Source organism: Panthera pardus, unplaced genomic scaffold (assembly GCF_024362965.1).
Source record: "Panthera pardus isolate Hobbes unplaced genomic scaffold, ASM2436296v1 HiC_scaffold_11, whole genome shotgun sequence".
In the NCBI taxonomy this organism is placed as follows: Eukaryota; Metazoa; Chordata; class Mammalia; order Carnivora; family Felidae; genus Panthera; species Panthera pardus.
This window is the reverse complement of record NW_026526666.1, coordinates 41,666,073-41,690,231: the sequence shown is the minus strand read 5'-3', so window position 1 is coordinate 41,690,231 and position 24,159 is coordinate 41,666,073. Positions and strand designations below refer to the sequence as shown.

The window sequence follows — 24,159 nt, the reverse complement described above, 5'->3', positions numbered from 1 at the left end:
ATATTGTATACATTGAAAGTTTCTTTACATGAAAAAACTTCTTATTCAACTACTCATATTCACTATCCGAAAACTGTTTAAAATTAGTTATGCTGAAACAGTCTTGGAAATCGAAGTAATTATCAAATTAAGAACAGAAAGGTTAACTGTTATAGCAGCAGTACAGATCTGAAACAGTGGTCATGTATAAAAGGAAATTTCACTGTTAATGCAATGGAAGTATGCCAAAAGATCACTGTACACACATGCAGTTTTGAATCAAACAGAAGGAAAAAAAAATGAAGATATCAGGATTACTTGTGCTGAAACAGCCAAATACAATAAATGGAAAAGATCCTCCAATCTACTACTATACTGCAAGGGGGAAAAAACATGCCAGTGTTTAAAAACTCAATTAATATTTCATGGGGAAAGCTTATATTTTGTGTATATGTATCTTAATTTATCATTGCTAAGAAATTATGAATCCTTTAAATACCCACATATCCAACTTACCGACACAGGAGGTTTCATATCATTTATTGTAAAGCACAAAACAGGCATTTTAAAAGTGAAAGTATACATTGAAAAAGTACATTTATATCACAAAGCATTGACCACATAATAGTTGCAAATACATTTGCTGGAATGTGTACATCTACACTAAATACTAAAAACAAACCAATTTTCATTTCTACACAGAAATATTAACCTCCTATCAGTAGTGATAGATATTTTGTACATTTTCAAAAAAAAAAAAAAAAAAACACTATTTTAAACCAAAATCAAAATTAAGATCTTCATCAAGTCGTCTGCATCCATATATTTAACAAAGGTTTTTTTCCCCCACACAATGAAGCAAATACTGTATTGTCCACTTCTTATTATTGGCCCTGTGCAGAAGAGATACATAAGAAATACACAAAAAGTTAAAGAAAATCCTTTAAATGGAGCTAACTCAGGAGTGAATCCTTTAAGAAAGAAAAACTGGTTAATATAAATGGTGGTGGCTTCTTGCATGATTTGCAAATCCCTGGGGGAAAAAAATTTATTTTTAAAATCAGAGGCACTGTAGAAATACTCAGCACTCAGATGCCAGAAAGCATTATAAAAAAAACAAACAAAAAAACCCAAACAATACATCACAGTACTTCATTTAGTTATGCTATGCCAGATAAAAATTTAAAAGGCAAACATAATCCCAAACAGACAAAACAGTAAACATGCAGAAAACATGATTGGAGTAGAAATCAACACATTAGCAAGTTTAGTATACCTGAGGTGCTGGAGGATGCTGTGGCATTCCCTGGGGACTTGTCTGGGCATAGTAGGCTGCTTGTTGTCTATAGTACTCAGCCCAGGCTGCACTATAATCTGGCTGACCACCTGGTGGAGCACCAGTAGGAGCAGGAACCGCTTGACCTTTGAGAAAACAGAACAACTTTGTTGCTGTAACCACAATTAAAAGCCCAAAAGAATCTCATTTCTAATAAAAACAATACCTTGCTTCTTGTAATATTCCTCCCAAGCTTTTGAATAATCTTGTGTCTGCCCTTGTTGACCTAAAAAAAACCCCCTAAATTTTAATACAAAATTATATCCACTGTTAAGTACAGGTTACAAAGACAAGCACAGAGGGTCAGAATTGCTCCTGTTTTATCTTATTCATTAGTGTCAGAAAACTACTCTGTAATTAAAGAAATCAGAATGCTGTTTCTTTTTGCCTTATATTAATCGTAACTTTTAGTTCTAAAGCATTACTATTAATAAAAAGCGAAATCAAAACCATCCACATAGTTTTAACAAGAAAGGCAATGATTTAGGCATAATCTGGATTCAATTACAGAATTTATAAATATTAATGTTCTAAACTGAGTTTGGCAAGTATTTCAAGTAAACAATCTATGGTTCCCTGATGGTGATGCTGGGTGTGGGGAGGGGGGAGACCACTATTTTTTCTTGTCTTATTCATTTGGATGTTACACTACAGGTTTTAAATAAAATGTAAATCTTTGATGGAGGAAAAGAACATTTTTGAAAAACAAAAAACCCATGTGAAATCTATTAAAGACTTCATTATTTTAAGATACAGTCAAGATCTTTGTTTCCTGATTTGTGACCTATAAATTATGTGTACGAAGACTAACCATCAAAATACTCTTTAATAATAAGATGTTTAAAATTTTAATATATGTTCAAACCACAATACAATTTTATTAAAAGTAACATGACAAAGAACATAAAGAACAATTACCAAAGACACTCGAAGGAACAAGATCAATGAAACACAAAAACTCAACAGCTTTCATGAGCAGGTATTTTTTAAGCAGGGTAATTAAGAGACTAAAGAGAATTAACCAAATCCAACGCACAAAACTTAAATGGGCTCTGGATTAAAATAAAGACAACATACACACAGCCACAAGAGACATTTTTCTGACAACCAAAGAAAATATGGTCTATATGTTGATATTACTAAATAATTTATTTACAACAGTGTGCAACCTACTTTTTAAAGGCTCAGGCACAAAAAATACATATATACACACACACAAATTACATATGATAAACTTTTTAAAAATGTAGAATTTGAATAGAAAATATAAATATGGGTGTTCACTGTATGATTTTTCTGATTTTATCAAGGTATAAAAATTTATAAAATAAAAAGTTGGGGAGGAAGAACATGTGTTTTCCTATTGAGCTCCCTTTTTTGAGCAGAATTTTATATAGCTTATTACCTTGCCTGGTGAAATTATTATGGCTAGATAAAAAATACTCTAGAGAACAGACACAGGGAAAGTTGTTTTTTATGTTTGTTGGATGTTGCCAACTTTGTATAGCTGAACTCTGTATAGTTGCTGAAAATAGGCTATCACCATCAATCACAAAATTGAAGAATTAAAAGCAACTCAGTGAATAGAATTTTAACTTTTATGAGTAACTTTAAAAATCCAAGAAAAAACCCCCCTTCTATAGGCAACAGAGAAATCCCATGTAATATAAACAAAATTCTTAGTTTTGTTTTCCAGAATTCTTTTCAAAGAGGAAGTGAGTTTAACATACTGATCCAATAAGGAGACACAATTTAAACAAATCTGAAATAGGTTTCAGTATTTAGACAACTGCCAAATATCCCAGGGTATCAAAAGTAATAAAACCACACAATGTCTCTTACAAGTTGTACACTTGAAAACCTGCTGACTTGAGGCCAAACTTGGTTAAGACAGCAACAATTTCTACTTCAGGTTTACAAAAAGGAACTGAACATCATTGTTAAGAGATACTCATTTTAGAGGCAAAATTACAATATAAGATGGTAGAAACAGAGACACATTAAGAAAATTGATCCAATTCAAATGTTACCTACTCTCCCATTTCAAATATTTCTGTGGAAAGTGAAGGGTAAACATGTCAGACTGTAAGAAAATCAAGCACTTGGTAAGTCGTAAACACCTCACATTCCAATCTTGAAGGTGTCCAAAGAAAAAGTCATCTCACTCCTCCAACATGAGGGGCAAGTTTTGCCCTGCTGGAAAATAACTCTTCCTATCTGCTTAGGACTTACTTGGCTCTCCCCTAGCCTCTTGTGCCTCTCTGCCCCCTTTAGAAATGTACTTTAGCTTGCTCCCTTTATCCTTCTTAGTTCAAGAACTATTGTGATGCCTGTTTAGTTTATATTTTAGAACATCACTTAACATTTACATGTAGATTCATCATTTGTAAGGTTTGACTTTCATTTCATTCAAGAGGTAAGACTTGCCCTAGAGTTCACACATAACAGCCCAATGGCCAAACCTGCTTGAATAGATGTCACTACAAGTTATCGCTCTATATACCTGCCTCTTTCCCACAACCATTTTCCTCACTACACACCCTTTCCCCTTAAGGTACCATATGCCAAAGGCTCAGAGTCCACCACATCAGTACTTAATATTGTAAGAGCCTTTCTCTAAGTCAAACTTTTCCAAAAAATGCCTTCACCTGCCCTCTTCCAAATGGGAACTGCCTGTCTACTTTGAAATCCAGTTTGATCTGTTTACTTATTACAAAAGTTTCCTCATTCTAGCTCCAAAAATACCCACTCTTCGAGCTTTACTGCCATTCCTTGTAAGACTTAAAATTTCCTTTGTTAACCCTCTATAATCTCATCTTTGCGAATTTCTCTCCTAAATTCTCTTGATATTAATCCTACGAAATTCAGAACTGTTTCAGAAAACAAAACTAACTAAAAAACTTAACTTGAGGCTCCTGGGTGGCTAAGTCAGTTACGTGTCCGACCGGCTCAGGTCACAATCTCACAGCTCATGGGTTCCAGCCCCGTGTCAGGCTCTGCTATCAGCTCAGAGCTGCTTCGGATTCTGTGTCTCGCTCTTTCTCTCACTCAAAAACAAACATTAAAAACAAAAAACAAAAAAACCCCCTCCTGTTTTAAGAGATTTACTTACTTATAAACAATGACACATTTATAACGTTAGTGGATATTTTCTGTCCTTAACAGGCAAAGCTGAGATTTGGCTTCAGAAGCTGGGACAGCCTGCCCAGTTTGGTAAAGAGGTTACTAGATTGGGAACTGGGATGTCCAGAGTCCTAGAAAATCCTAGCTCTGCCACTTGGCCTCTCCAAATAAGATAGTTGGATTTGGAGATAAAAATTTTTATCTCCCTAATATCTTATTACTTTCTTCCCTTTTATTTACAAATCTTGAAAACTGCCTTGGTAGAGCACATGACTCTTGATCTCAGGGTTGTGAGTTCAAGCCCCACAATGGGCATAGAGATTACTTAAACAAAATCTTGAAAACTGAATTATATTAGTCTTATGCTTCAATATCTGGCAAGTAATGCACCCAGAAGAAATTAAGGTAGTTAAGCAACAACTCATTTGCAAAAAGAACTTCTATAGGACAAAATAAATTGACTTGCTAGCCAGGATTAGAGACCTGGTAATTTATTATTATTTCCCTTAAGATTTATATGTGAAATAATCATTCAACTTATCTTTTGCTCAAAAAAATTAACAGCTGATCACTATAGTGCTACAGAAAAACACATAACTGAGAAAAAAAAATCTGAATGGTATTAAGACCTCACAGATTACATTCAACACACTTGCTCACTCTGGGCAAATAAAAGGTAGAAAAGCCAAACCATAAATTTATCAACGTGCTGCAAATGAATGATAAAATATAATAAAACACAAGTTTCACCAATTCCCCAATAATTATCTAAGTCCACAAACAGGCCTGTTTTTACTTATTTTTAATATTAACATAGGGAACATCTCTGGCACATTAACCATGGTGAAAATATAAGTCAGACCCAGCGACTTTTAATTGCAACATGCTCAAATTTTTACAATGGTGACACTATTTCATACAAGTTAAAGTGACCATATGTCCTGACCACTATCATGGGATGATTATTAATAGCATTCTCAGTTATTCTCAAAAGTATATCCCAGTCAGGATAATAAATTATGTGATCACCCTAATTAGAGTATACTGCTTTGAGATTAAAGTTTTTTAAAAGTATTTTTTTGCAGAATTTTAGCTGTTGTAGACCTGCCTGAGATAAAATGGGTCACAAAAACATAATCTGTTTTAGCCTCAGGAATGTAGCATGGCAAGTCATACTAACAGGAAAAACAATTCTTCTTTCTTTAAATAGAAAATTAGCTGCATAAAACATCCTTATCATGAAGTAAACGTATCCTACACAAAAGAAAATTTAATATAATCACCATTCTGGAAAATTTTCTTTCTGTGAAGACGACAAAACACTCACAGGCAAAGAAACATTGAAGTTTATGTTGAAAATCTCAAACAGACTGTATACTATGATAAAATTCTACCATCTATACATTCATTCTATACCTGGGAAGAATGGACAAGTTTATCTGTTTGGCTTTCATTTGTGACAAGTGGCTGTAGTATACATGGGTCAATTTCAAATGACACCATAACCTTCTAAAAACAAAAACTACTATCTGTTCAGCTGACCCTTGAACAATTCAGGGGTTAATGGGCACAGACCTCTGTGGAGTTGAAAACCCACATACAACTTTTGACTTTGGACAAGCTTAACTACTAACAGTCTTTAACCAGAAGCCTTACAGATAACATAAACAGTGGACTAACACACATTTTGAGTATTATATACTGTATTTTACAATAAAGTAAGCTAGAAAAACAAGAAGAAAATCATAAAGTTCATTTATATAATACTGTAAAAAAAAAAAACCCACTTATAAGTAAACCCATAAAATTCAAACCTATGTTAAGGGTCAAATGAATATCAGGTTCCAAATAGTCCCAGAAAAAAACATCTGGGAGATGGGCTTGGAGTTTAGGCCCTCTTGGGAGTTCAAATTGTGGTTCTACCACTTAGTGGCTGTACATTTCAACTGTTAGTAGAAGTACAGTTTTCATTTGTAACAATTTGTAGTAATATATTTAGCAAAACACTTGATTAACAATTGTATCCTCCATGAGAATATAATAACCAGAAGGTCAGGGGCTCCTACCTGTTTACCCTCACAATCACATTCTCAGCATCTATCACTGTTTGGTATGTAGTATGTGTTCTACAGTTACTGAATGGAAATGACCTTTCTAGAGTACAACTTTTCCTTTCTCCTATATGCAAATGTTATTTAAGTAACTAACATCCTATGTCCTTGTAGGTTACTTATCTAGTTACTGTGCAGCAGAAAATACCACACAACCAATTTTTGCTTGGCTCTCTAGAATTTAACCTATGCCATTCAGGCTACTGATACATGTAACTGTCTTTGACAAAAGTACAAGTAATATTCAGGGTCATATGTGCCAACAGTGGAACTTTTGGTTTTAATTATTGTGGCTGACAAATGCATTTGGAAACAAAAGGATTTCCTTGTTATGTAACCACAATTTTAAGAATTATGTATTTTTAGAATCAGTGATTTTAGAATGTATTCAGGGGTGCCTGGGTGGCTCAGTCGGTTAAGCGTCTGACGTCAGCTCAGGTCACGATCTCACGGCTCGTGAGTTTGAGCTCAGTGTCAGGCTGTGTGCTGACAGTTCAGAGCCTGGAGCCTGCTTCAGATTCTGTCTCTCTCTCTCTCTACCCCTCCCTCGCTTCCACACTCTCTCTCTTAAATATAAACATTAAAAAAAAAAAAAAAAAAAAAAAAGAACACATTCGATATTCCCTTCAAGATATTAAAAGTTAAAAATAAAGTGCAAGTAACAAAAACATAAGGCAAACATGGTCTTATAACAATCTTCATCCTTCTAGTGAGATTTATTAAATGTTTCAAATTCAATTTAACTAAATGTATAAAAAAGAAATGTAGAACATACCCATTTTCTTGTAATACTCTTCCCAGGCCTTAGTATAATCAACCTGTCCAGCTGGAGCTGGATTCTGCTGATCTCCTTAAGAAAAACATTATTAAAAAAAAAAAAAAAAAAAAAAAAAAAAAAGGATTAACAGTTTCAAAAGACAATCTTGGCCCTTTACTTCTATTCCTTGAATGGAGAAAGTAGGAGTGGCCTGCCATAGGGAGTGAGGGGCAGGAGGGAGGGTGCTATGTGGTAGTGGGATCCTTGCTGGTGCCAAAAACACAGGACACAGGAGGTACAGAGGCCCTCAACAGAGAAAGTTTGTTTATACACAGGGAAGAGGAGTTACACTGAGCATGTAAGTAAATTCATTGGTCAAGTAAGGATATACACTGAGGATACCAAGTTATTCACTATTTATAGGCAATGAAAGGGAAAAAGCCAGAAAGAACTCTGATGTGTTACAATAGAATTCTGCAGGCAGTATAATGGTTTGAGAAATATATACATAGATACTAATGTTTCATATATGAACTCATAGGCATACATGTATATAAATTTCCTAGGTTCCATATCACCATGGTAGAAATGAACACACGGAGTTTTTGATTTCTCAAATACCATCATCTGCTAAAAGGAAATCAGGGCTACTTAGAAAAATAGCTGATTTTAGGGCTTGAGCCCAGAAAGCACAAAATAAGCATCTTTTGGGCAGGAAAGTAAAGACATGCTTAAAAAATGACAAACATGTCAGGGTGCCTCAGTTGGTTAAGCATCTGACTTTGACTCAGGTCATGATCTCACGGTTCATGAGTTCAAGCCCCACATCGGGCTTGCTGCTGTTGGCAGAGACTGCTTCAGATCTTCTCCCTCCCCACCCCTCTCAAAAATAAACACACACATTTAAAAAAAGTTAAAAAAGAATGACAGACATGTCAAAAGGATACAGGAACCATCTCAAAGGTACTCCTGAATGACCAAAGTTAGGGCAATCTGATAATCAAAATAGTAAAGATAGTTTAAAATACATGTTGAATAACACAGGAGTCCATACTGATATAAAGAAATAGAAGAAAACTTCTTCCTTATAATACCAACTAATACACGCAGAATGATGCAAACAGAAACTACCATCATGGCTGTAGCTGAATCAGGCACATGTTATCAAAGAAGGCTAAGGCCAATGGGCAGAAGTTCAGGAAGGAACAGAATAGTCTTATGAACTCAGTATAATTCCCCCAAAAAGTATTTGTTAATTTCAAAGAGAAAAATGGTAATTTTATGGTATAGAAACCTGGCAGACACCAACATGACCAAGCGACTATGGTTCCATCACCAGGGATGAAGCAGGTCAACATTATATGACCCTTGATGTAATGCACTAAGAGGAACATAGCAATATTTCTGAGGTACTGCCACATACCAAGTAGGACTTCACGATCATGACCTCATCTTTTTGAGAAAAGGCTCAGGTGACCTATGCTAATTTGATAGTCATCGCATAAGACAAAAGGTCTGTGCTTTTTTTTTTTTTTTACCAGATGGGATCCTAGATCAGAATAGAGAAACTGATAGGATAAATGGTGAAATCGGAGTAAGGGCTCTGCATCAGGACAGTAATGATGTATCAATGCTGACTTAATGTTTTAGAGGACTGTATGATGGTCATGTATTATTGGAGTTAATACAAAAGGGTATTTAAGGGTACTGGGACATCATGTGCACAGCTTGGTCTTAAATGGTTCTGAAAGATTACTGGTAATGGATATGGACACATATGACAGAATAATGGGACAAGTGGGAGATGGGAGATAAAATATTGACAGGTAGGTTATCTGGGTGTTCTATAATGTTATCTTACAACTTAAACTTTTATGTAAGATGCAATTATTTTAAACTATTTCAAACTTATTTTTAATAAGGGAAATCTGCTCACTGAAGCTATAATGAAATATGGAAAATTTTTAGGTGTTATACACTGATGTACTTCATACAGAATTCCAAACATAAGTTTCTATTTCTACATACAAAATAAATGTTTTAGTTACCATAGTTACCTTGTCCATTGGTTTGGGTTGTAGTTGGTGCACCGGCAGGAGCTGCAGGTGGTGGCTGTGCTTGCTGTTGATAATAGTGAGCATAGTAGGCAGCCCAAGCTGCTGAATTTGGATCTGTTCCTGCCTTAGCTAGAATAAACACAAATTCAAGGTTTGCATCTAAAGTCCATAATCTCTCGCTCTCTCACACACACACACTCTCTCTCACACCCTCTTTGGCAAAGAAAGAGACCCCAAAATTAACTGGAGATCAAAAACAGTAAATGGGAAGTTTTAAATTCTTATTTTAATTGTCATTATTTCCTTTAATTTCAGTAAAGTGAGGTACAGAAATTAAGTGACCTAATTCTTAGAAAACTAGTTGAGTGGCAGAATCGTAATAGGAATAAAGATCTTTTGCTTTCAAATCCAATTTGCCTTACAACATTCTGTACCTTTTTTTTTAACCTAGTTTTGCCTCAAGCACAGCAGTTCTACGTGGTAGATGACTAAAGGAAAGGATTTCTAGGAACTATCTGTACAAGAAACAATTATTTTAAAACTGAGTTTTGTCCTGTCTTAAAGTCCTGCATTCTTTAAGAATCTTAAACAGTCATATTTCACCTCATCATATTTCACAGTAATTATCCTAAATCATACACTTGATGTCACTGCCCTACTTGAAATTTTTCATTCCAGAGACCTCAGGGCTGTCAAAAGCTTTTAAGTGCAACATTATCACCCAATATCTTTCATGATCTGACCCTCTGGCTTATCCTTTCCATTCCAGCCTCATCTTCCCCTCTTTTGTCAGTATTTTTCTAACACTCAAGTTCTGGTCACAGTAAATTGCTTGTACTTTTCAGAAGTTGCAATGCTCATTATCTGGCCTCAGACCTTGTTATGCTTTCTCTGGACTTGCACTCCTCATTCATCCTCCATAAAAACCAACTCATGCAATCACAGTTTGAGACCTCTTAGAAAAAGAAATCCTCTTCTTGATTCTGTCCTTTATACCAAGAATACATCATGTGACACTACAGTATATCTTTATTAGTTTATATCACCAAGAAGAATGTAATTTCCTTAGGCAGAGCCTGTATCTATATGAAATCTGTTTATCCTTTATCCCATGTGGGCAGCGAGTCTCAGCTGCTTAATAAAGTTTAGTGAAGTTTGAGGAAAAAGGAGCAGGGATTTCTAGAGTGATACAATTTTTAAGGTAATACAATTGTAAGGCATTATCTACCCTCCACATCTTCCAAGTAAAAAATGTATTGCTTTTCTAAGTTGGATTACCTGTGTACTAATACAAATATTTCACTTGACACCATCTCTGGCTAGAGAAACTGAGATAAAACAGACTTTGAAAGGCAATACTTGTACTCTTGAATGTGTAGACTGTATTAACAAAACCAGACTTACAGTTAGATATAATACATATGGAGAATTATTCACTCAACATGATATTGTTTCATTTACCATTTTATAGGTAAGAAAAAATGTTAAACTGACTATAAGTTTCATCTAAATCAATTATGTGGTTTTTACATAATGCGAAGTCTAATATAAACAATATCTAACCCTAGCTGCCATCTTAGCTAATGGGTTACTTCTTTTCCAAAGACAGTGTCACAAACCATATTCATCAACCAATTCTTACAGCGGTGACTTCACTACTACTCCCAGAGGGAAAAATGAGACTGTGATACAGAGACTACTTATTCCCATCATTTCTCTCAATCACGTTACTGATCTGAACAGGGCTCATATGGTGCAATATTGCAGATCCAAGTTCCCCAATAGAAATTCACCCCTTAACTTGCTCTAACTCTTGAATCTCTTAAATTATCGGATTTCTCTGCTTAATCACACGATCCCAATTAACTTATAAGAGGGAAGGAAAAATCTTTTCTTTCTTTAAAGACATTTAGGGACAACTAGGCTCAGTCGGTTGAGTATCCGATGCTTGACTTTGGCTCAGGTCATGATCCCAAAGTCATGGCATCAGGCCCTGCTATGGGCTCTGTGCAGGGTAAGAAGCTTGCTTGGGATTCTTTCTCTCCCTCCGCCCCTTCCCTATTCGTGTGCACTAAGATAAAAATGAAGAAAAAAATACCTAATAAAGATGTTTAAGCTATTATACACTAACTTATATTTGACCCTTCTGTAAGTCCACCTATAATAGCATTGCTAACACTTGGGAGTGTACTTTTCTGCTGCAGAATGTAAACTAATCTTTGCGTACCCACATCTTAGCACACTCAAGTTGTTTCTTGAATGAAAGTTGTGGTTATTTGGTTACTGTCATGTGTAACCATATTTCAAAGAGCACACTTCCTAGGAAATTAAAGTATGTTACAAATATAGGGCCACATTTAAATAACAATGTTTTAATAAAATTCACTAAAACAATTTCATTTAAATCAATTATTTAGGTTCTTTCAAGAAATAAATACACTAGTGTGGAAAGGAATCCATAATTCAGTACCTTCCTTGAAACTACTCCAGTGAAAGAGGCCTAAAAGATAGGTAGTAGGTGAGAAAGAAGGATCATCAATAAATGTTAATTGGTTTCAATGAATGCCCCTTTGACCATCATGGAAAGAAAACTAGAGGGTGGAAGATGCAATAACAGAATACGATGTAATATATATAAAATCCAGATCGGAACAGAGAAAACATTTAACTAAACGTATTTTTAATTTCTAACATGCAGACATTAAACAGAGGCCTGATTTTTACTAATGTATGAAATTACGTAAGGAATATTAAAAGATTAAAACAGCTTACATATCTTATTTGAGAACTACCAAGTTCTCAAATTTAAGTATTAAATGCTCCATTAGATGCTCACATAATTATACAAATAAATGTACACTCTTCTTTCATGGACAATGTCACAATTAACACATCATACATTTGATGGCACTGGAATCTAAAACTAAGACACTGTACTTCTTCCTATAGCTTCTGGCTTTTAGCACTCTGTTCTTATCACTTTGAAAGGAGAAAGTCAACGTAGGTAGAAAAAAGTTACATGAAAACATCATATTCACTCAGTCTCATACACTGTGGTAAAATCAGAAACTAAGACTCCTGTTGAAAGAGTGAAACAAGTGCGAAAAATGCACACAATGTAGAAATGACACTAGAAAATTTAAGAGTATATATAACAGGAGAGGCAAACAAAACTACAGATTACACATGAATGATAAATGTCTTTTACCTGGATCAGGAGGGGCCTGCTGCTGCCAGTGTGGATATGCATTTCCCCACCCCTGGGGGGCATAAGGAGCTGGAGGTCCACTGAAAAGATAGAAATCAATATAAAAACACAATTTACCAAAAGCTAGAATGTTTGGGGAAAACTCCAGAATCAAACTCAGTACTTACTGAGGAGCAGGGCCAGGTGGTCCTGGATTGTAAGGTGCAGGGTTGTATGGTCCCATTGGAGTTCCAGGCCCTGGAGGCCCAGGAGGCCCATGGGGGCCTGGGACACCATGGGGCCCATGGGGTACAGGTGGCCCTAAAGGATTTACTGGGCCCTGTAAAAAAGCAGAGATGTACAAAAAAATCAGAAAAACAGCAATGGCTTAACAATTCAAAGGCCAAATAACACCAACAACATATTTTAGATTTTCCTTCATTTCCTCATTCATGTTGCAAAAAATTTTTAAATTTTTTTAATGTTTACTTATTTTAAGAGACAGAGTGTGTGAGCAAGCAGGGGAGGGGCAGAGAGAGAGACACACACACACACACACACACACACACACACACACACAGAATCTGAAACAGGCTCCAAGTTCTGAGCTATCAGCACAGAGCCCAAATCGGAACTCAAACTCAGGGAACTGCAAGATCATGACCTGGGCCAAATTCAGACGCTTAACTGATTGAGCCACCCAGGCGCCCATACTGAAAAAACTCAACTCTATCATATTAAATATTAAGACCTGAAAATTCATTAAAATCAACAGCATCAGCAAAGAACTGAAACATCTCCTTTACCTTCCATTCTCTTCCTTTCAGACGAATTCCCTTTTCCATTATTTCCCTTTCTTTTTTATAATTCTTACTTCTACTACACTTCTTTATTATCTTATCATGGAAGTGTATCAAATACCATGTTTTCTCTAACTTTTCTTTCTCTACATCTATTCCGCATCTACTTTCCTAACAATCAGACAACCACCTTGACAATATATTCCCCAAATCGCTAAGGCTTTATACTGTGAACTACTGGGTACTTTATCATGTAAAGTAACAACTAGTAACTTTAGTAACTCAAAAAACTAAACTCCTCTTTATAACCTTTGTGCCCCGGAACCCCATTTAAAATCAGTAATTTAAATTCCTCTCTTCCCCTTTATCATTAGTTTCTAAATACCCTATCTTCATATTCATATCATACCACTTAATAATCCTTAGTTGATTTTCCTTTTGATAATCCAAATTAGCTTTCATGAAGTTAATACTGATCATGTGACATTTTAAAGAAAAATGCTTAAATCACATTTAGTTGTCTATTCCCTCACTACAAAATAATGAAGCTAAACTTTGTCATTTTAAAAATTTTAACGTTTATTTTTGAGAGAGACAGAGCGTGAGTAGGGGAGAGGCAGAGAGAGAGGGAGACACAGAATCTGAAGCAGGCTTCAGAATTTGAGCTGTCAGCACAGAGCCTGACGCAGGGCTCGAACCCCCGAACTGTGAGATCATGATGTGAGTTGAAATCAGACGCTTAACTGACTGAGCCAGCCAGGCGCCCTAAACTCCATGACTTTTCAAGTTCCTTCTATTACTTTACCTCTTTAAATCTGTTTTCATTATCCTTCACTTCTATTATCCATAACCAATCCCTTACAAAAAGTAGCAACATTTTCATAGGGTTATGTACAAGGCACTCTTTTAAGTGACATAAACCTCATATCATTTGTACAACCTGTAAAATAGCTATTATTATCCTTATTTTCAGAGAAAGAAACAAGAGGCAAACGAGTATAAACAGCTTTCTCCAAGGTCACACAGTAAATGATTCAGAGTATTTTGAACCTAACAGCCTGATTCCAGAGTCCATGCTCTTAACTATCAAACTAAACTGCTTCTCTAGGACCTATCTTGTTTGCCCATCAATCCAGAAGAAACCTTGATCCATGCATGCTAAGGATAGTAAAATCCAAAACGTTAATTCATTTTTCTAGCATCAACCTCTGCCAATACTGGGTACATAATTATTTTCTTCATGTTTTCAATTACACTTATATTTAAAAATTTTTTCAATGTTTATTTTTGAGAGACACAGATCGTGAGTGGGGGAGGGGCAGAGAGAGAGGAAGACACAGGATCTGAAGCAGGCTCCAGGCTCTGAGCTATCAGCACAGAGCCCAACGTGGGGCTCAAATTCGTGAACCATGAAATTGTGACCTGAGCTGATGTAGGACACCTAACTGAGCCACTCAGGTGCTCCTATACTTAATAATTTTTTAAATGTATATTTGAGAGAATGAGAGAAAATAAAAGCCCATGTGAGCATGTGGGGGGGGGGGGGGGGGGCGGGGCAGAGAGAGAATGAGAATCCCAAGTAGGCTCTGTGCTAACAGTGCGAGTTCAATCTCATGAACCTGGAGATCATGACCTGTGCTGAAATCAGAAGTCAGCCACTTAAGTGACTCAGCCACCCAGACACCTGTATTTTTAAGTAGGCCTCATGCCCAGCACTGAGCCAAATGCAGGGCTCAAACCCAAGACCCTCAGATCAAGACCCAAGTGGAGATTAAGTAGGATGCCCAACTGACTGAGCCACCCAGGTGCCCCAACAATTACACTTATTAATACCACAAAACTTACATTTGTATATATTTTTATAAGATTTTCTTTTAATTTCTTAGTCATCTCTATATCCAACATGGGGCTCAAAACTCACAACCTAAGATCAAGAGTAACATGTTCTACTGACTGAACCAGCCAGGTACCCCTGGTAAGATATTCTGTAAGTGTCTTTTATACATCTATTTTTGTCTTTCCCAGAAGACAGAAACAGTATCTAACTTCTTTTGTATCCCTTCCACAATATGGCAATCATCAGGGAGAACTTTCCTAAGAGATTCTAATTATTATTATTCAAAATGCTCCCTTACATCCTATAGTAAAAGAACACAGTTAAGACACTACATCCTCCTCTTATAAGAAAGCACAATCAAGACTCTTTATACTTTTTTTGTACTACCACCAGGAAACTTATCTAAAGGAAAAGTTTCCAAATTTGTGTATCAGAACGGTCTGTCATGTGTAAAGGTGGAAAGCATTCAAATAGTATACACTTTAAAACTCCCCAAATGACTGTCAATCTAAGATGGATTTGTAAATTTCTACTCTAAACTGGGGGATTCATCTAATACATATTTACCTGAGCAGGGTGGAGTACATTAAGCCCTTAATAAATACTGAATTCCTGTTAACTATGTCCTACAAGTACATTCTACAACCCACCCACCAACTCTTACATTGTATCTGCAAGTAATGCAGTCTATTATTTACTCACACGAAGTTCCAAATACTTATAAATGTGTATTTAATTGAATTATTTGTCACTGCTGGACAATCTTTCCTGTTATATGTGTTCATTTTGTGGTGAAACCTACAATCTTAGACTAGAAATTGGCATTTTTTTATATAGCAATTATAGAAACATCTGAATAGGGTCTATGTAAATATCGTAGTTACTGATTTACTTTTTAAGTAAGCTCTATACCCAACATGAGGCCTGAACTCACAACCTGGGGATAAAGAGTTGCATGCTTTACATGCTTTACTGACTAAGCCAACCAGGTGCCCCTATAAATTGAAATTTAAAGCATACTCACACCAATCTTTTCTTCTATAAGTTGCCGTGCATAGTCTATTTGCTGTGGAGTGCCACGGATTGTAAATAATTTCATATTAGGATCTGCATTAGGTGGAGGATTTCTCTGAAGTTCTATTCTTGCACCAGACTGTTGGCTTATGCTTTTTATGGTTTCACCTCCTAAAATCAAAACACAGTAATTTTTCTAAAGAGTCAAAGGATACAAAAAGAACTCTTTAAAAGAAAATGACCACAACTAAAAGGGCCATTAAGAAAAAAGTTTAGAGCAGTATCCCATCTGCCAATATTGTTAGAATTTTCCACTTATTCTACACTTAAAATCAAATTGTATAAAGCATCTCATGCTTCTAAAATACATTCAAGTTTCACGACAGCTTAGCATGTCTGTACCTAACCTTAATATCAACTGTAACAACAACAAAAAGTCACTCATCAAAATATTTGGTTCAAATAAATTGCTTTCACAAGTAACGTAACACTTATTAAAAGTCCTAAACTTTAAAAAGATGTAAGGAAAAAGCAAATGGCACAAAAACATCCAAACCACTTTTTGGGTCAAAACAAGTTTCTTACACTAATAAACTATTGGTCCACCCTCTAGAAGCCAATGTTTTTCAAATCCCATTCTTTTTATGTGCATATAAGGCCCTCATTTATGTTTTTGTTACAAACCAACATAAAATAGAGCCAAAGAAAAATCCTTGCTACTGATTTACAAGAGAAATAGCATCCAGAAAAATCAGGTCATGTGTTAACATTTTTACCCACACATTAAGACATTATTTAAAATACATTGCCTTTTCCTATTATTAATCCAGTTTTCCCTGTTGGTACAATGAAATTAAATTCCTGTAGTCCACCAGGTGGTCCCATGTTCCAGTTGCCTTGACCTCTACCTCTTCCTCGGCCACCAGGTCCAGGTCCACCAGGATTACCAGCCTAAAGAAGGGAAACACAAAGAAAAAAATAAAAGTCAGCACAGAAGAATATTCTTCTTTCCATGGTGAAGTCATTACATGTCTATTTTCCTAAACCAGAAATTTAAAGAAGCTGAGAGATGACTTGGCCCAAAGAATCAAATACTACCCACCGCTTGTTCTTTTTACACTAGGATGAATAAGACTGTACTTATGTAGCTGCCTTTCTGTTCCAAGATGTCTACCTCAAAGTTACCTTTCTAACTATTAACAAAGCATTATCAGACAGATTCTGACATAAAACTGAATGGGGAGGGGGGACACTTTCAGGCTTTCAAGAAAATATATACTTTTTGGAGCCTGATGCAGGGTTTTATCTTACGAACCATGAGATCATGACCTGAGCCGAAATCAAGAGTCAGATGCTCGACTGACTGACCCACTCAGGCATCCTGGAAAGTATTTTTTAAATGAAAACAAAACAATGAAAATAGTAACATCTGTCAAACCTGAACACTTCGAAGGAGGTCTGTAATAATTTCTGCAGCGTGTTGACATCGGTCTGGAGGTCCTGTTATTTGTGCTATTCTATCAGGTGTTGTTCCATCATCTTCAAAATAAAAAACCAAAATGGATCTATTTAGCAACAAATGGATGTCAAACTAATTGCTACCAACACCTAGAAAATTAAATATGTATACTCACCTGGCTTAAACTGAATTCGAACACCAGCATCATTTTGTATTTTTTTAATCATCTCTCCATTTCTTCCTATTACAATGCCAACAGCAAATCTTGGAATGGGGACCTTATACAAAGAAGACTACATATTAAGAAAGCCATTTCCTGAAAATTAATCTACCTCAAATCATAAAAGTAAAAACAGCACTATGTTCTGATATGCCATCAAACAGGGTAATGAGATACAAGTTATACATTCTACACTCTAAGGCAGAAACAGGGTGAGGGGATACAACGTTAGAGATGGCTTTGTAACACAGAACAGAAAAAACACATATTTATCAACCAGTATACAACCATTTGTGAATGGGTATTTTTACTTACATCTATCCCTTCATTTCCACCTATTCTTGACCCATACTCATTTCGAACTTCTCTGAAACCACCTTGATCACGAATTAACTCTAACACCATTTCCTTGGCTTGCTGAAGTAGGGGAGGAAAAAAAAAATCACCCAATTTAGAAAGTATGTCTCAAAACACTAATTATTCATACATGTTTTGCCCATTCCACCCCCAATCCTTCTTTGTAAAATATAAACTTAAGTTTACTTGAACTTTGTATGGGTCTCCTGTAATCCTAAGAGGTTTGTCAGCACCAGTGTTCTGAGGTCCATCTTGAATCATAACCATTTTAACTCCAGCCCGCTCCTGTTACAGAAATCACAAGTATTAACGAAAGGGGAGTGGAAGGAAACAGGCTTCAAAATAGATGAAAAGTAGTCATTTTACAAACATAATAATACCTGAAGTTGTTTAATAGTTTCTCCCCCCTTTCCAATAACTAATCCTGCTTTGCTAGCTGGAATCATGATTTCTTGAACTGCATTTCCTGGTCCATCACCATGGTGGAAGCCAGGAGCTGGTCTTCCCTTTTCTACAATCTGGTCCAGTAACCGTTTTGCCGATCTGTTAACAAATAAAGAGTCAAAGAGTAAGTTACAGCATAATCAAAACCTTATCGCAAACAGAGAAATACAAAATAGTATGATCAGGTACTTCTCCCATTCTAATTCAGGTTTAGGGGGCTTAACACTAACAAAATTTTATTAAAAAATTTTTTTTTCAACATTCATTTTTGAGAGATAGACACAGCGTGAGCAGGGGAGGGACACAGAGGGAGACAGACACAGGACCTGGGCTGTCAGCACAGAGTCCAACGCGGGGCTCAAACCCTGCTTCGGATTCTGTGTCTCCCTCTCACTGCCCCTCCCCCGCTCACACCTGTCTTTTTCTCTCAAAAGTAAATAAACATTAAAAAAAAAATGAAATGAGAAAGGTGGCAAGTGAGTCAGGCCTTGATAAAAACACTTTTACTCTAAGTGGTGAAGCATTAGAGGATCTGAGCAAAGTAGGGATATAAACTGATTCACATTTTAAAAAGATCACTATGGCTATACTAGCATAAGTATATACTACTGCTGAACAAGGCTAAAAAGAATGGAAACATATTGAAATATAGGCAAATGATGTCACAGACAAGGTGACAGTATAGAAGTGGCAAGAAGAGGCTAGATTCCAAATCAATTATGAAGAAAAATGACCCAAGAGTTCCTTATGGATAAATTGAGGCATGAGAAAAAACTAAAAGTATTAAAACAGAGTTGCCATTCACTGAGATGAGTAAGAGGAGTAAAAGACAAAGCAGGCTGGGAATGGGATGGAAAACAATTTCCCCTTTATAACAATCTGATGTTTGAGATGTCTAGTAGACATTCAAGCAGAGATACTAAGTAAGCAGCTTGACAGGAAATCTAGAATTTAGAAAAAGAGAGCAACACTGAAGTTAAAAATTTTAAAGTACATAAAATTTATGGTATCTAAAACTATATATTAAATGAAGTTTAATAGAGTAAATGAAGTACTCTAAGGAGCACAGATAGATCTATTTTAGGAGGACTGAATTTTGGGGCACTTTCACAACAAAAGGTCAGAAATATAAAGCAGGACAACCAAGAATGACTGAGAAAGGGCAGCCAGGGAGCTGGCGATTTCTAGGAAGATTGTTCACTGTGTCAAACAATGTTGATAGGTGGAATGATGACGAATCCATTTGCGATCTCAGAAAACACAATTTCAATGGAACCACGGGAATAAAACTGATTCATACATGTTCAAGAAAAAATGAAAAGGGGCAGATGATACCGCAAATCGAGCTACCGCTTTTTAGTTTTGTTGTATAAGGAGGCAGAGAAATATAAATGTGGGGTTCAAGGACGGTTTTTGTCAAGATGAAGGAATTTTCAAGCATGTTTATATGTTGTTAGAAATTATCTGGAAAATGGGAAAATTAATAGTGCAGAACAAAGTTGGCTCAAATGTACGGGCAATATCCTCTGGTAGGAAGGATGCACTGGCCTCAGGCATAGGATTTCATACTTACTGGACAGATTCAGGTGTTCCAGTTAACATACAAGACCTTTCTGGAAGGCCACCACTGTCTACGATTAAAAACAACACCAAACAAATTTTAGGCCAAGAGAAGATTAACAGCATCATTCACTAGCTACTGACAAAAACATGCTAGTTTTCTAGTCATTTTGAAAACAGCAAGAGAGTAACATTACCAGGAGCTATCTGTATTTTGCATCCAGATTCTTGTTGTATGCGTGAGATCTGTTCACCTCCTCTGCCAATTACTAGTAAGAAAAAAGAACATTAGTTGCTAAAAGACTATAGAGTATGTTTTGATTGTTGTCAAAGCTTTAAAAATTAGGTTACTTACTAAATCCAACCATTCCATCTGGAACTTTGTATTCTTCTGTCATTACAGACCTGCTAAAAAATAACAAAAACTAACATTTTCCTTCAAAGAAAGCAGCTCTGTTTACACATAAAAGGTAACCCACGAACAAAAAATCAAAGTCTAAAGGCTTAAACTAGGTTTTCAGGCACATATTCATAGTCAAAATACAGCTTGAGTAGTTCAAGTCAGAATTGACACATCAAGTCAGAAGGTATGGTAGATGAACAGTCTAAAGGCAGGAACTACAAAGGAATTAGGGTGGAGTTCAGGTAATGTTATCTTAGTGATTATTCACTTTAGTTCTTCTAAAATATGGCTAATTCCACCCATCCTTCCAAATTATAAATGTATCTCACTCAAAAGGTAAAATTATCCTTCTGTATCACCTTCTTAAATGGAGGGAAATGAATTCTTATATGCAAAAAAAAAATGCAGACACATACTCGTTATACACTAACTTGGCTGTGTTTTCACCAACAGTTAAACTAAAATTTGCAAAGAACTCTTGGAAAAGCATTTCACTATACCTTTGCTGCTGATGCATCGGTGGTAACTGTGTTCCAAAAGCTACCAAAAAATCAAATAAAAATAAAATGAAAACTAAGTTTCCCACATATTTAACACAATTATATCCAACAATTCTAAAATCTTTCCTCAATACACACAGTATCTTTAAGAGAGTAAAATTTCATGCAGAATACTTAAATCAACATTGACAGTGGTCAAGAAAGTCACTGTAATGGCAGAGATCATCAGCAATGACATAGGAAAAAAACTGTCCTTTCTCAAGGGGTGCAAGCTTAAGTTAAAAATGGAATTATAAAACAAATTGAATACAAAAACAATTTAGCAACCAAATCTTATTAATATATACCCGGCCATAACTGAAGTGGGAGATTATAAAGACATGAAATACATATTTACAAAGCTATTCATGGCCTTACACTAACTCCAAAGATACGCAACAAAAAACAGGAACAAAACCCTCATATTAAATTCCAGTTACTTTAGCTTTTGACTCAATTTAAAATACTTACAGTCATTTTGAGGAGCAACTTTCTTAGCATCTGGTTGATCTGCAAAATTAAGAGCTTTTTAACTTTTTGCCAATAAGTACAAATACAAGACTTAGCTAACCCGTGCCCAAGTAAGAATAAATATCAATGTAAACACTTATTGAAATAGCTGAGGGTAATTATCATTTGAACCAAAAAGTGCCAATACTTATCCCAGACTCTTAATAATCAAAAGAAACATTACATTTCTTTAATTCTTTTCATGTTTAAAAGATGCACAGACATTAAAAAAAAAATTCTTTTTGATTGTATCAAATCACTGACCTTAATGTATGTTAAGCACTTTAGAATGATACAAGACAAAGTACTTAGGTCCATTACTAGCAAAATATCACATGCTAAAGGCTAATGATGCTTCCCACTGTAGGAACTGAAGACTGGAAGAAAAACAGAACCTATCAGAACGTGAAAATTTGACATATCAAAAGTTGAGTGTATCTGACAGTGACCACAAGGCTATGCAAAATAAATAAAAAAAATCACATTACAAGGCAATCTCAATCTAAACTATTCTATTGTTCCTAACCAAACATTTCACGGCATAAACTTCAGCAGAAAAACTCAAAGCAACTACATGACTACCTTCATCTACATCCTTTACACAGATGAATACAATGCATACCTTAGAATAGACAACCTACATCTGAAAGTACTACATTTTCCTCCCCCCTTCAAACTTAAATGTTTAAACATCAGAATGTTGTGCAGCAAAAATTCAGACACATAATCCAAGAAATATTTGTGTCCATTTAAGAATCCACTGGTTTATTTCACGTTTACATACTAAACACAGGTAATAAATAAAAATTCCTGCCTTTAAAAGGAGAGGGCATTCCCTCCCAGTGTGTTGTACTGCTCGGACTTGTCCAAGAGCCATCTACACATAAAATAAAAAGAATACATTACATACAACATCTGAAGCATCATTAGCTCATTTTTTTGTATATCAAAACCTCACTATAAATGTGAAAGACACTTAAATAAAAGAAAACCAAGTACACCTGGTCAAAAGCTACAAATACATTCTATAGGCTCATTCAGAATCCTCCTTAAAAAAAAAAAGTTAAATAAATAAAATGGCAAAAAGAAAATGTATCAAAATTCATATATCAAATCTAAAACAAAAAAATACTTGCAGACTTCTAAGTTCAGAAGCTTCAACAATTATGTTTAAAAAAAAAAAAAAAACAAAGCACTGTAAATCTACTGTTTTAAGCCACATTTTGAGTTAAACCTGAAACACAAAACAAGGTACTGAAACAAAAAAAGTAACATAAAAAAAAAAGGTATAACCTGCAACACACTAGAGTAGCAAGCTATAGCAACATCAACCTTTAAAGTGAAATCTGAAATAGTAAAATAATGAAAACATAGCATATAAAGATTAATTCATGTATGAAGAAAAAAACCCAGTGAAATGTCTTCTAAACATTTTATATTTTTGTTCTTTTCAGTATGTTAACAAGTTGTCTGTGCAAACTGTCAATCTGGCACAATCCTAAAAAAAAGAAAATGTTGTTTTCTACTAAGACAAAACTTGCTGATTAGCTCAAAATTTTACCTACCTTGTCTAAGGTCTTTTCCCCCCTTTCCTTCTGAGGCCAATATAAACCTTACAATTTTAGGAACCTTATTATAAAAGTAATGTTTCAATAAAGAACATGCAAAAAATATTAAAAACCGCCTTCAACTAAACTGTGTGTAAAACAATTAAAATACTTATGACTACAACTTACCTCCGTCTTCCAAAGGTCTTTTTTGTCCCCCATAACCATAGTCATTTGAATTCAGTGATGTACCAGCATCACCTCCAATTTTTGCTGCAATCTTAAAAAACAAAAGCACACCATCATTAAGAATAACACTGTAACTACTATACACTACTCAGTGCCAAATTTCTTCATAAATTTCCTACTACACATATATGCTAAATATCTAACACATAAGTAAATTAATTTGAAAAAGAAATTATTAAAATTACATATCAATGTATTAATACATTTAATAACCTCAGTGAGTTAACAATCATCATCTGGAATTAAGCTTCTGATAAATCTCTGTAAGAACAAAGAAGTAATCAATCAGCAATCTCCAGAATCCAATGACCAAATAAATAGCTTTGAGGAAAATCTAGGTCTTAATTCTTCTCCATGGCTCTCTCCCATGACTCTTCAAAAAGTGTGCTGTGGGCACAGAGAATGTGAACACCTTATGGGACTTCAAAGCTGTGTCGCCCAATAAGGTAAATGCTAGTAGCTACATATGGTTATTGAGTACTTAAAAAGTGGCTAATCCAAATTGAAATGTATTTAAATGTTAAATACATAATGGATACTGAAAACTTGAAACAAACATAAAGAACCGAAAGCATCTTAATTTTTTAAAAAATTACGGGTCGCCTGGATGGCTCAGTCGGTTAAGCGGCCGACTTCGGCTCAGGTCATGATCTCACGGTCCGTGAGTTCA

General features: G+C 35.4%; 1 protein-coding gene across 21 annotated transcripts in view; it reads right to left on the bottom strand.

Moving 5' to 3' along the window:
* Window positions 1–24,159, bottom strand: part of FUBP1 (far upstream element binding protein 1) — a 33,376-nt gene that overhangs the window by 3,864 nt on the left and 5,353 nt on the right. For 7 of the 21 annotated variants that reach the window (XR_008419001.1, XR_008418994.1, XR_008419010.1 and 4 more), the window contains exons 2-21: window positions 23,430–23,520; window positions 22,508–22,570; window positions 21,655–21,693; window positions 21,145–21,184; window positions 20,597–20,649; window positions 20,439–20,510; window positions 20,255–20,312; window positions 18,618–18,780; window positions 18,424–18,522; window positions 18,196–18,297; window positions 17,836–17,938; window positions 17,640–17,740; window positions 17,011–17,152; window positions 16,212–16,372; window positions 12,739–12,890; window positions 12,572–12,651; window positions 9,355–9,492; window positions 7,325–7,399; window positions 1,482–1,541; window positions 1,256–1,401 (exon numbers count right to left, since the gene is read on the bottom strand). Coding sequence is in view for 15 of the 21 variants with exons in the window: in XM_053893519.1 (XP_053749494.1) it covers window positions 1,256–1,401; window positions 1,482–1,541; window positions 7,325–7,399; window positions 9,355–9,492; window positions 12,572–12,651; window positions 12,739–12,890; window positions 16,212–16,372; window positions 17,011–17,152; window positions 17,640–17,740; window positions 17,836–17,938; window positions 18,196–18,297; window positions 18,424–18,522; window positions 18,618–18,780; window positions 20,255–20,312; window positions 20,439–20,510; window positions 20,597–20,649; window positions 21,145–21,184; window positions 21,655–21,693; window positions 22,508–22,570; window positions 23,430–23,520 (1,938 nt within the window). In the remaining 6 variants the exon portion in view is untranslated. The other 14 variants (XM_019413895.2, XM_019413888.2, XM_053893515.1 and 11 more) reach the window with 14 other exon arrangements.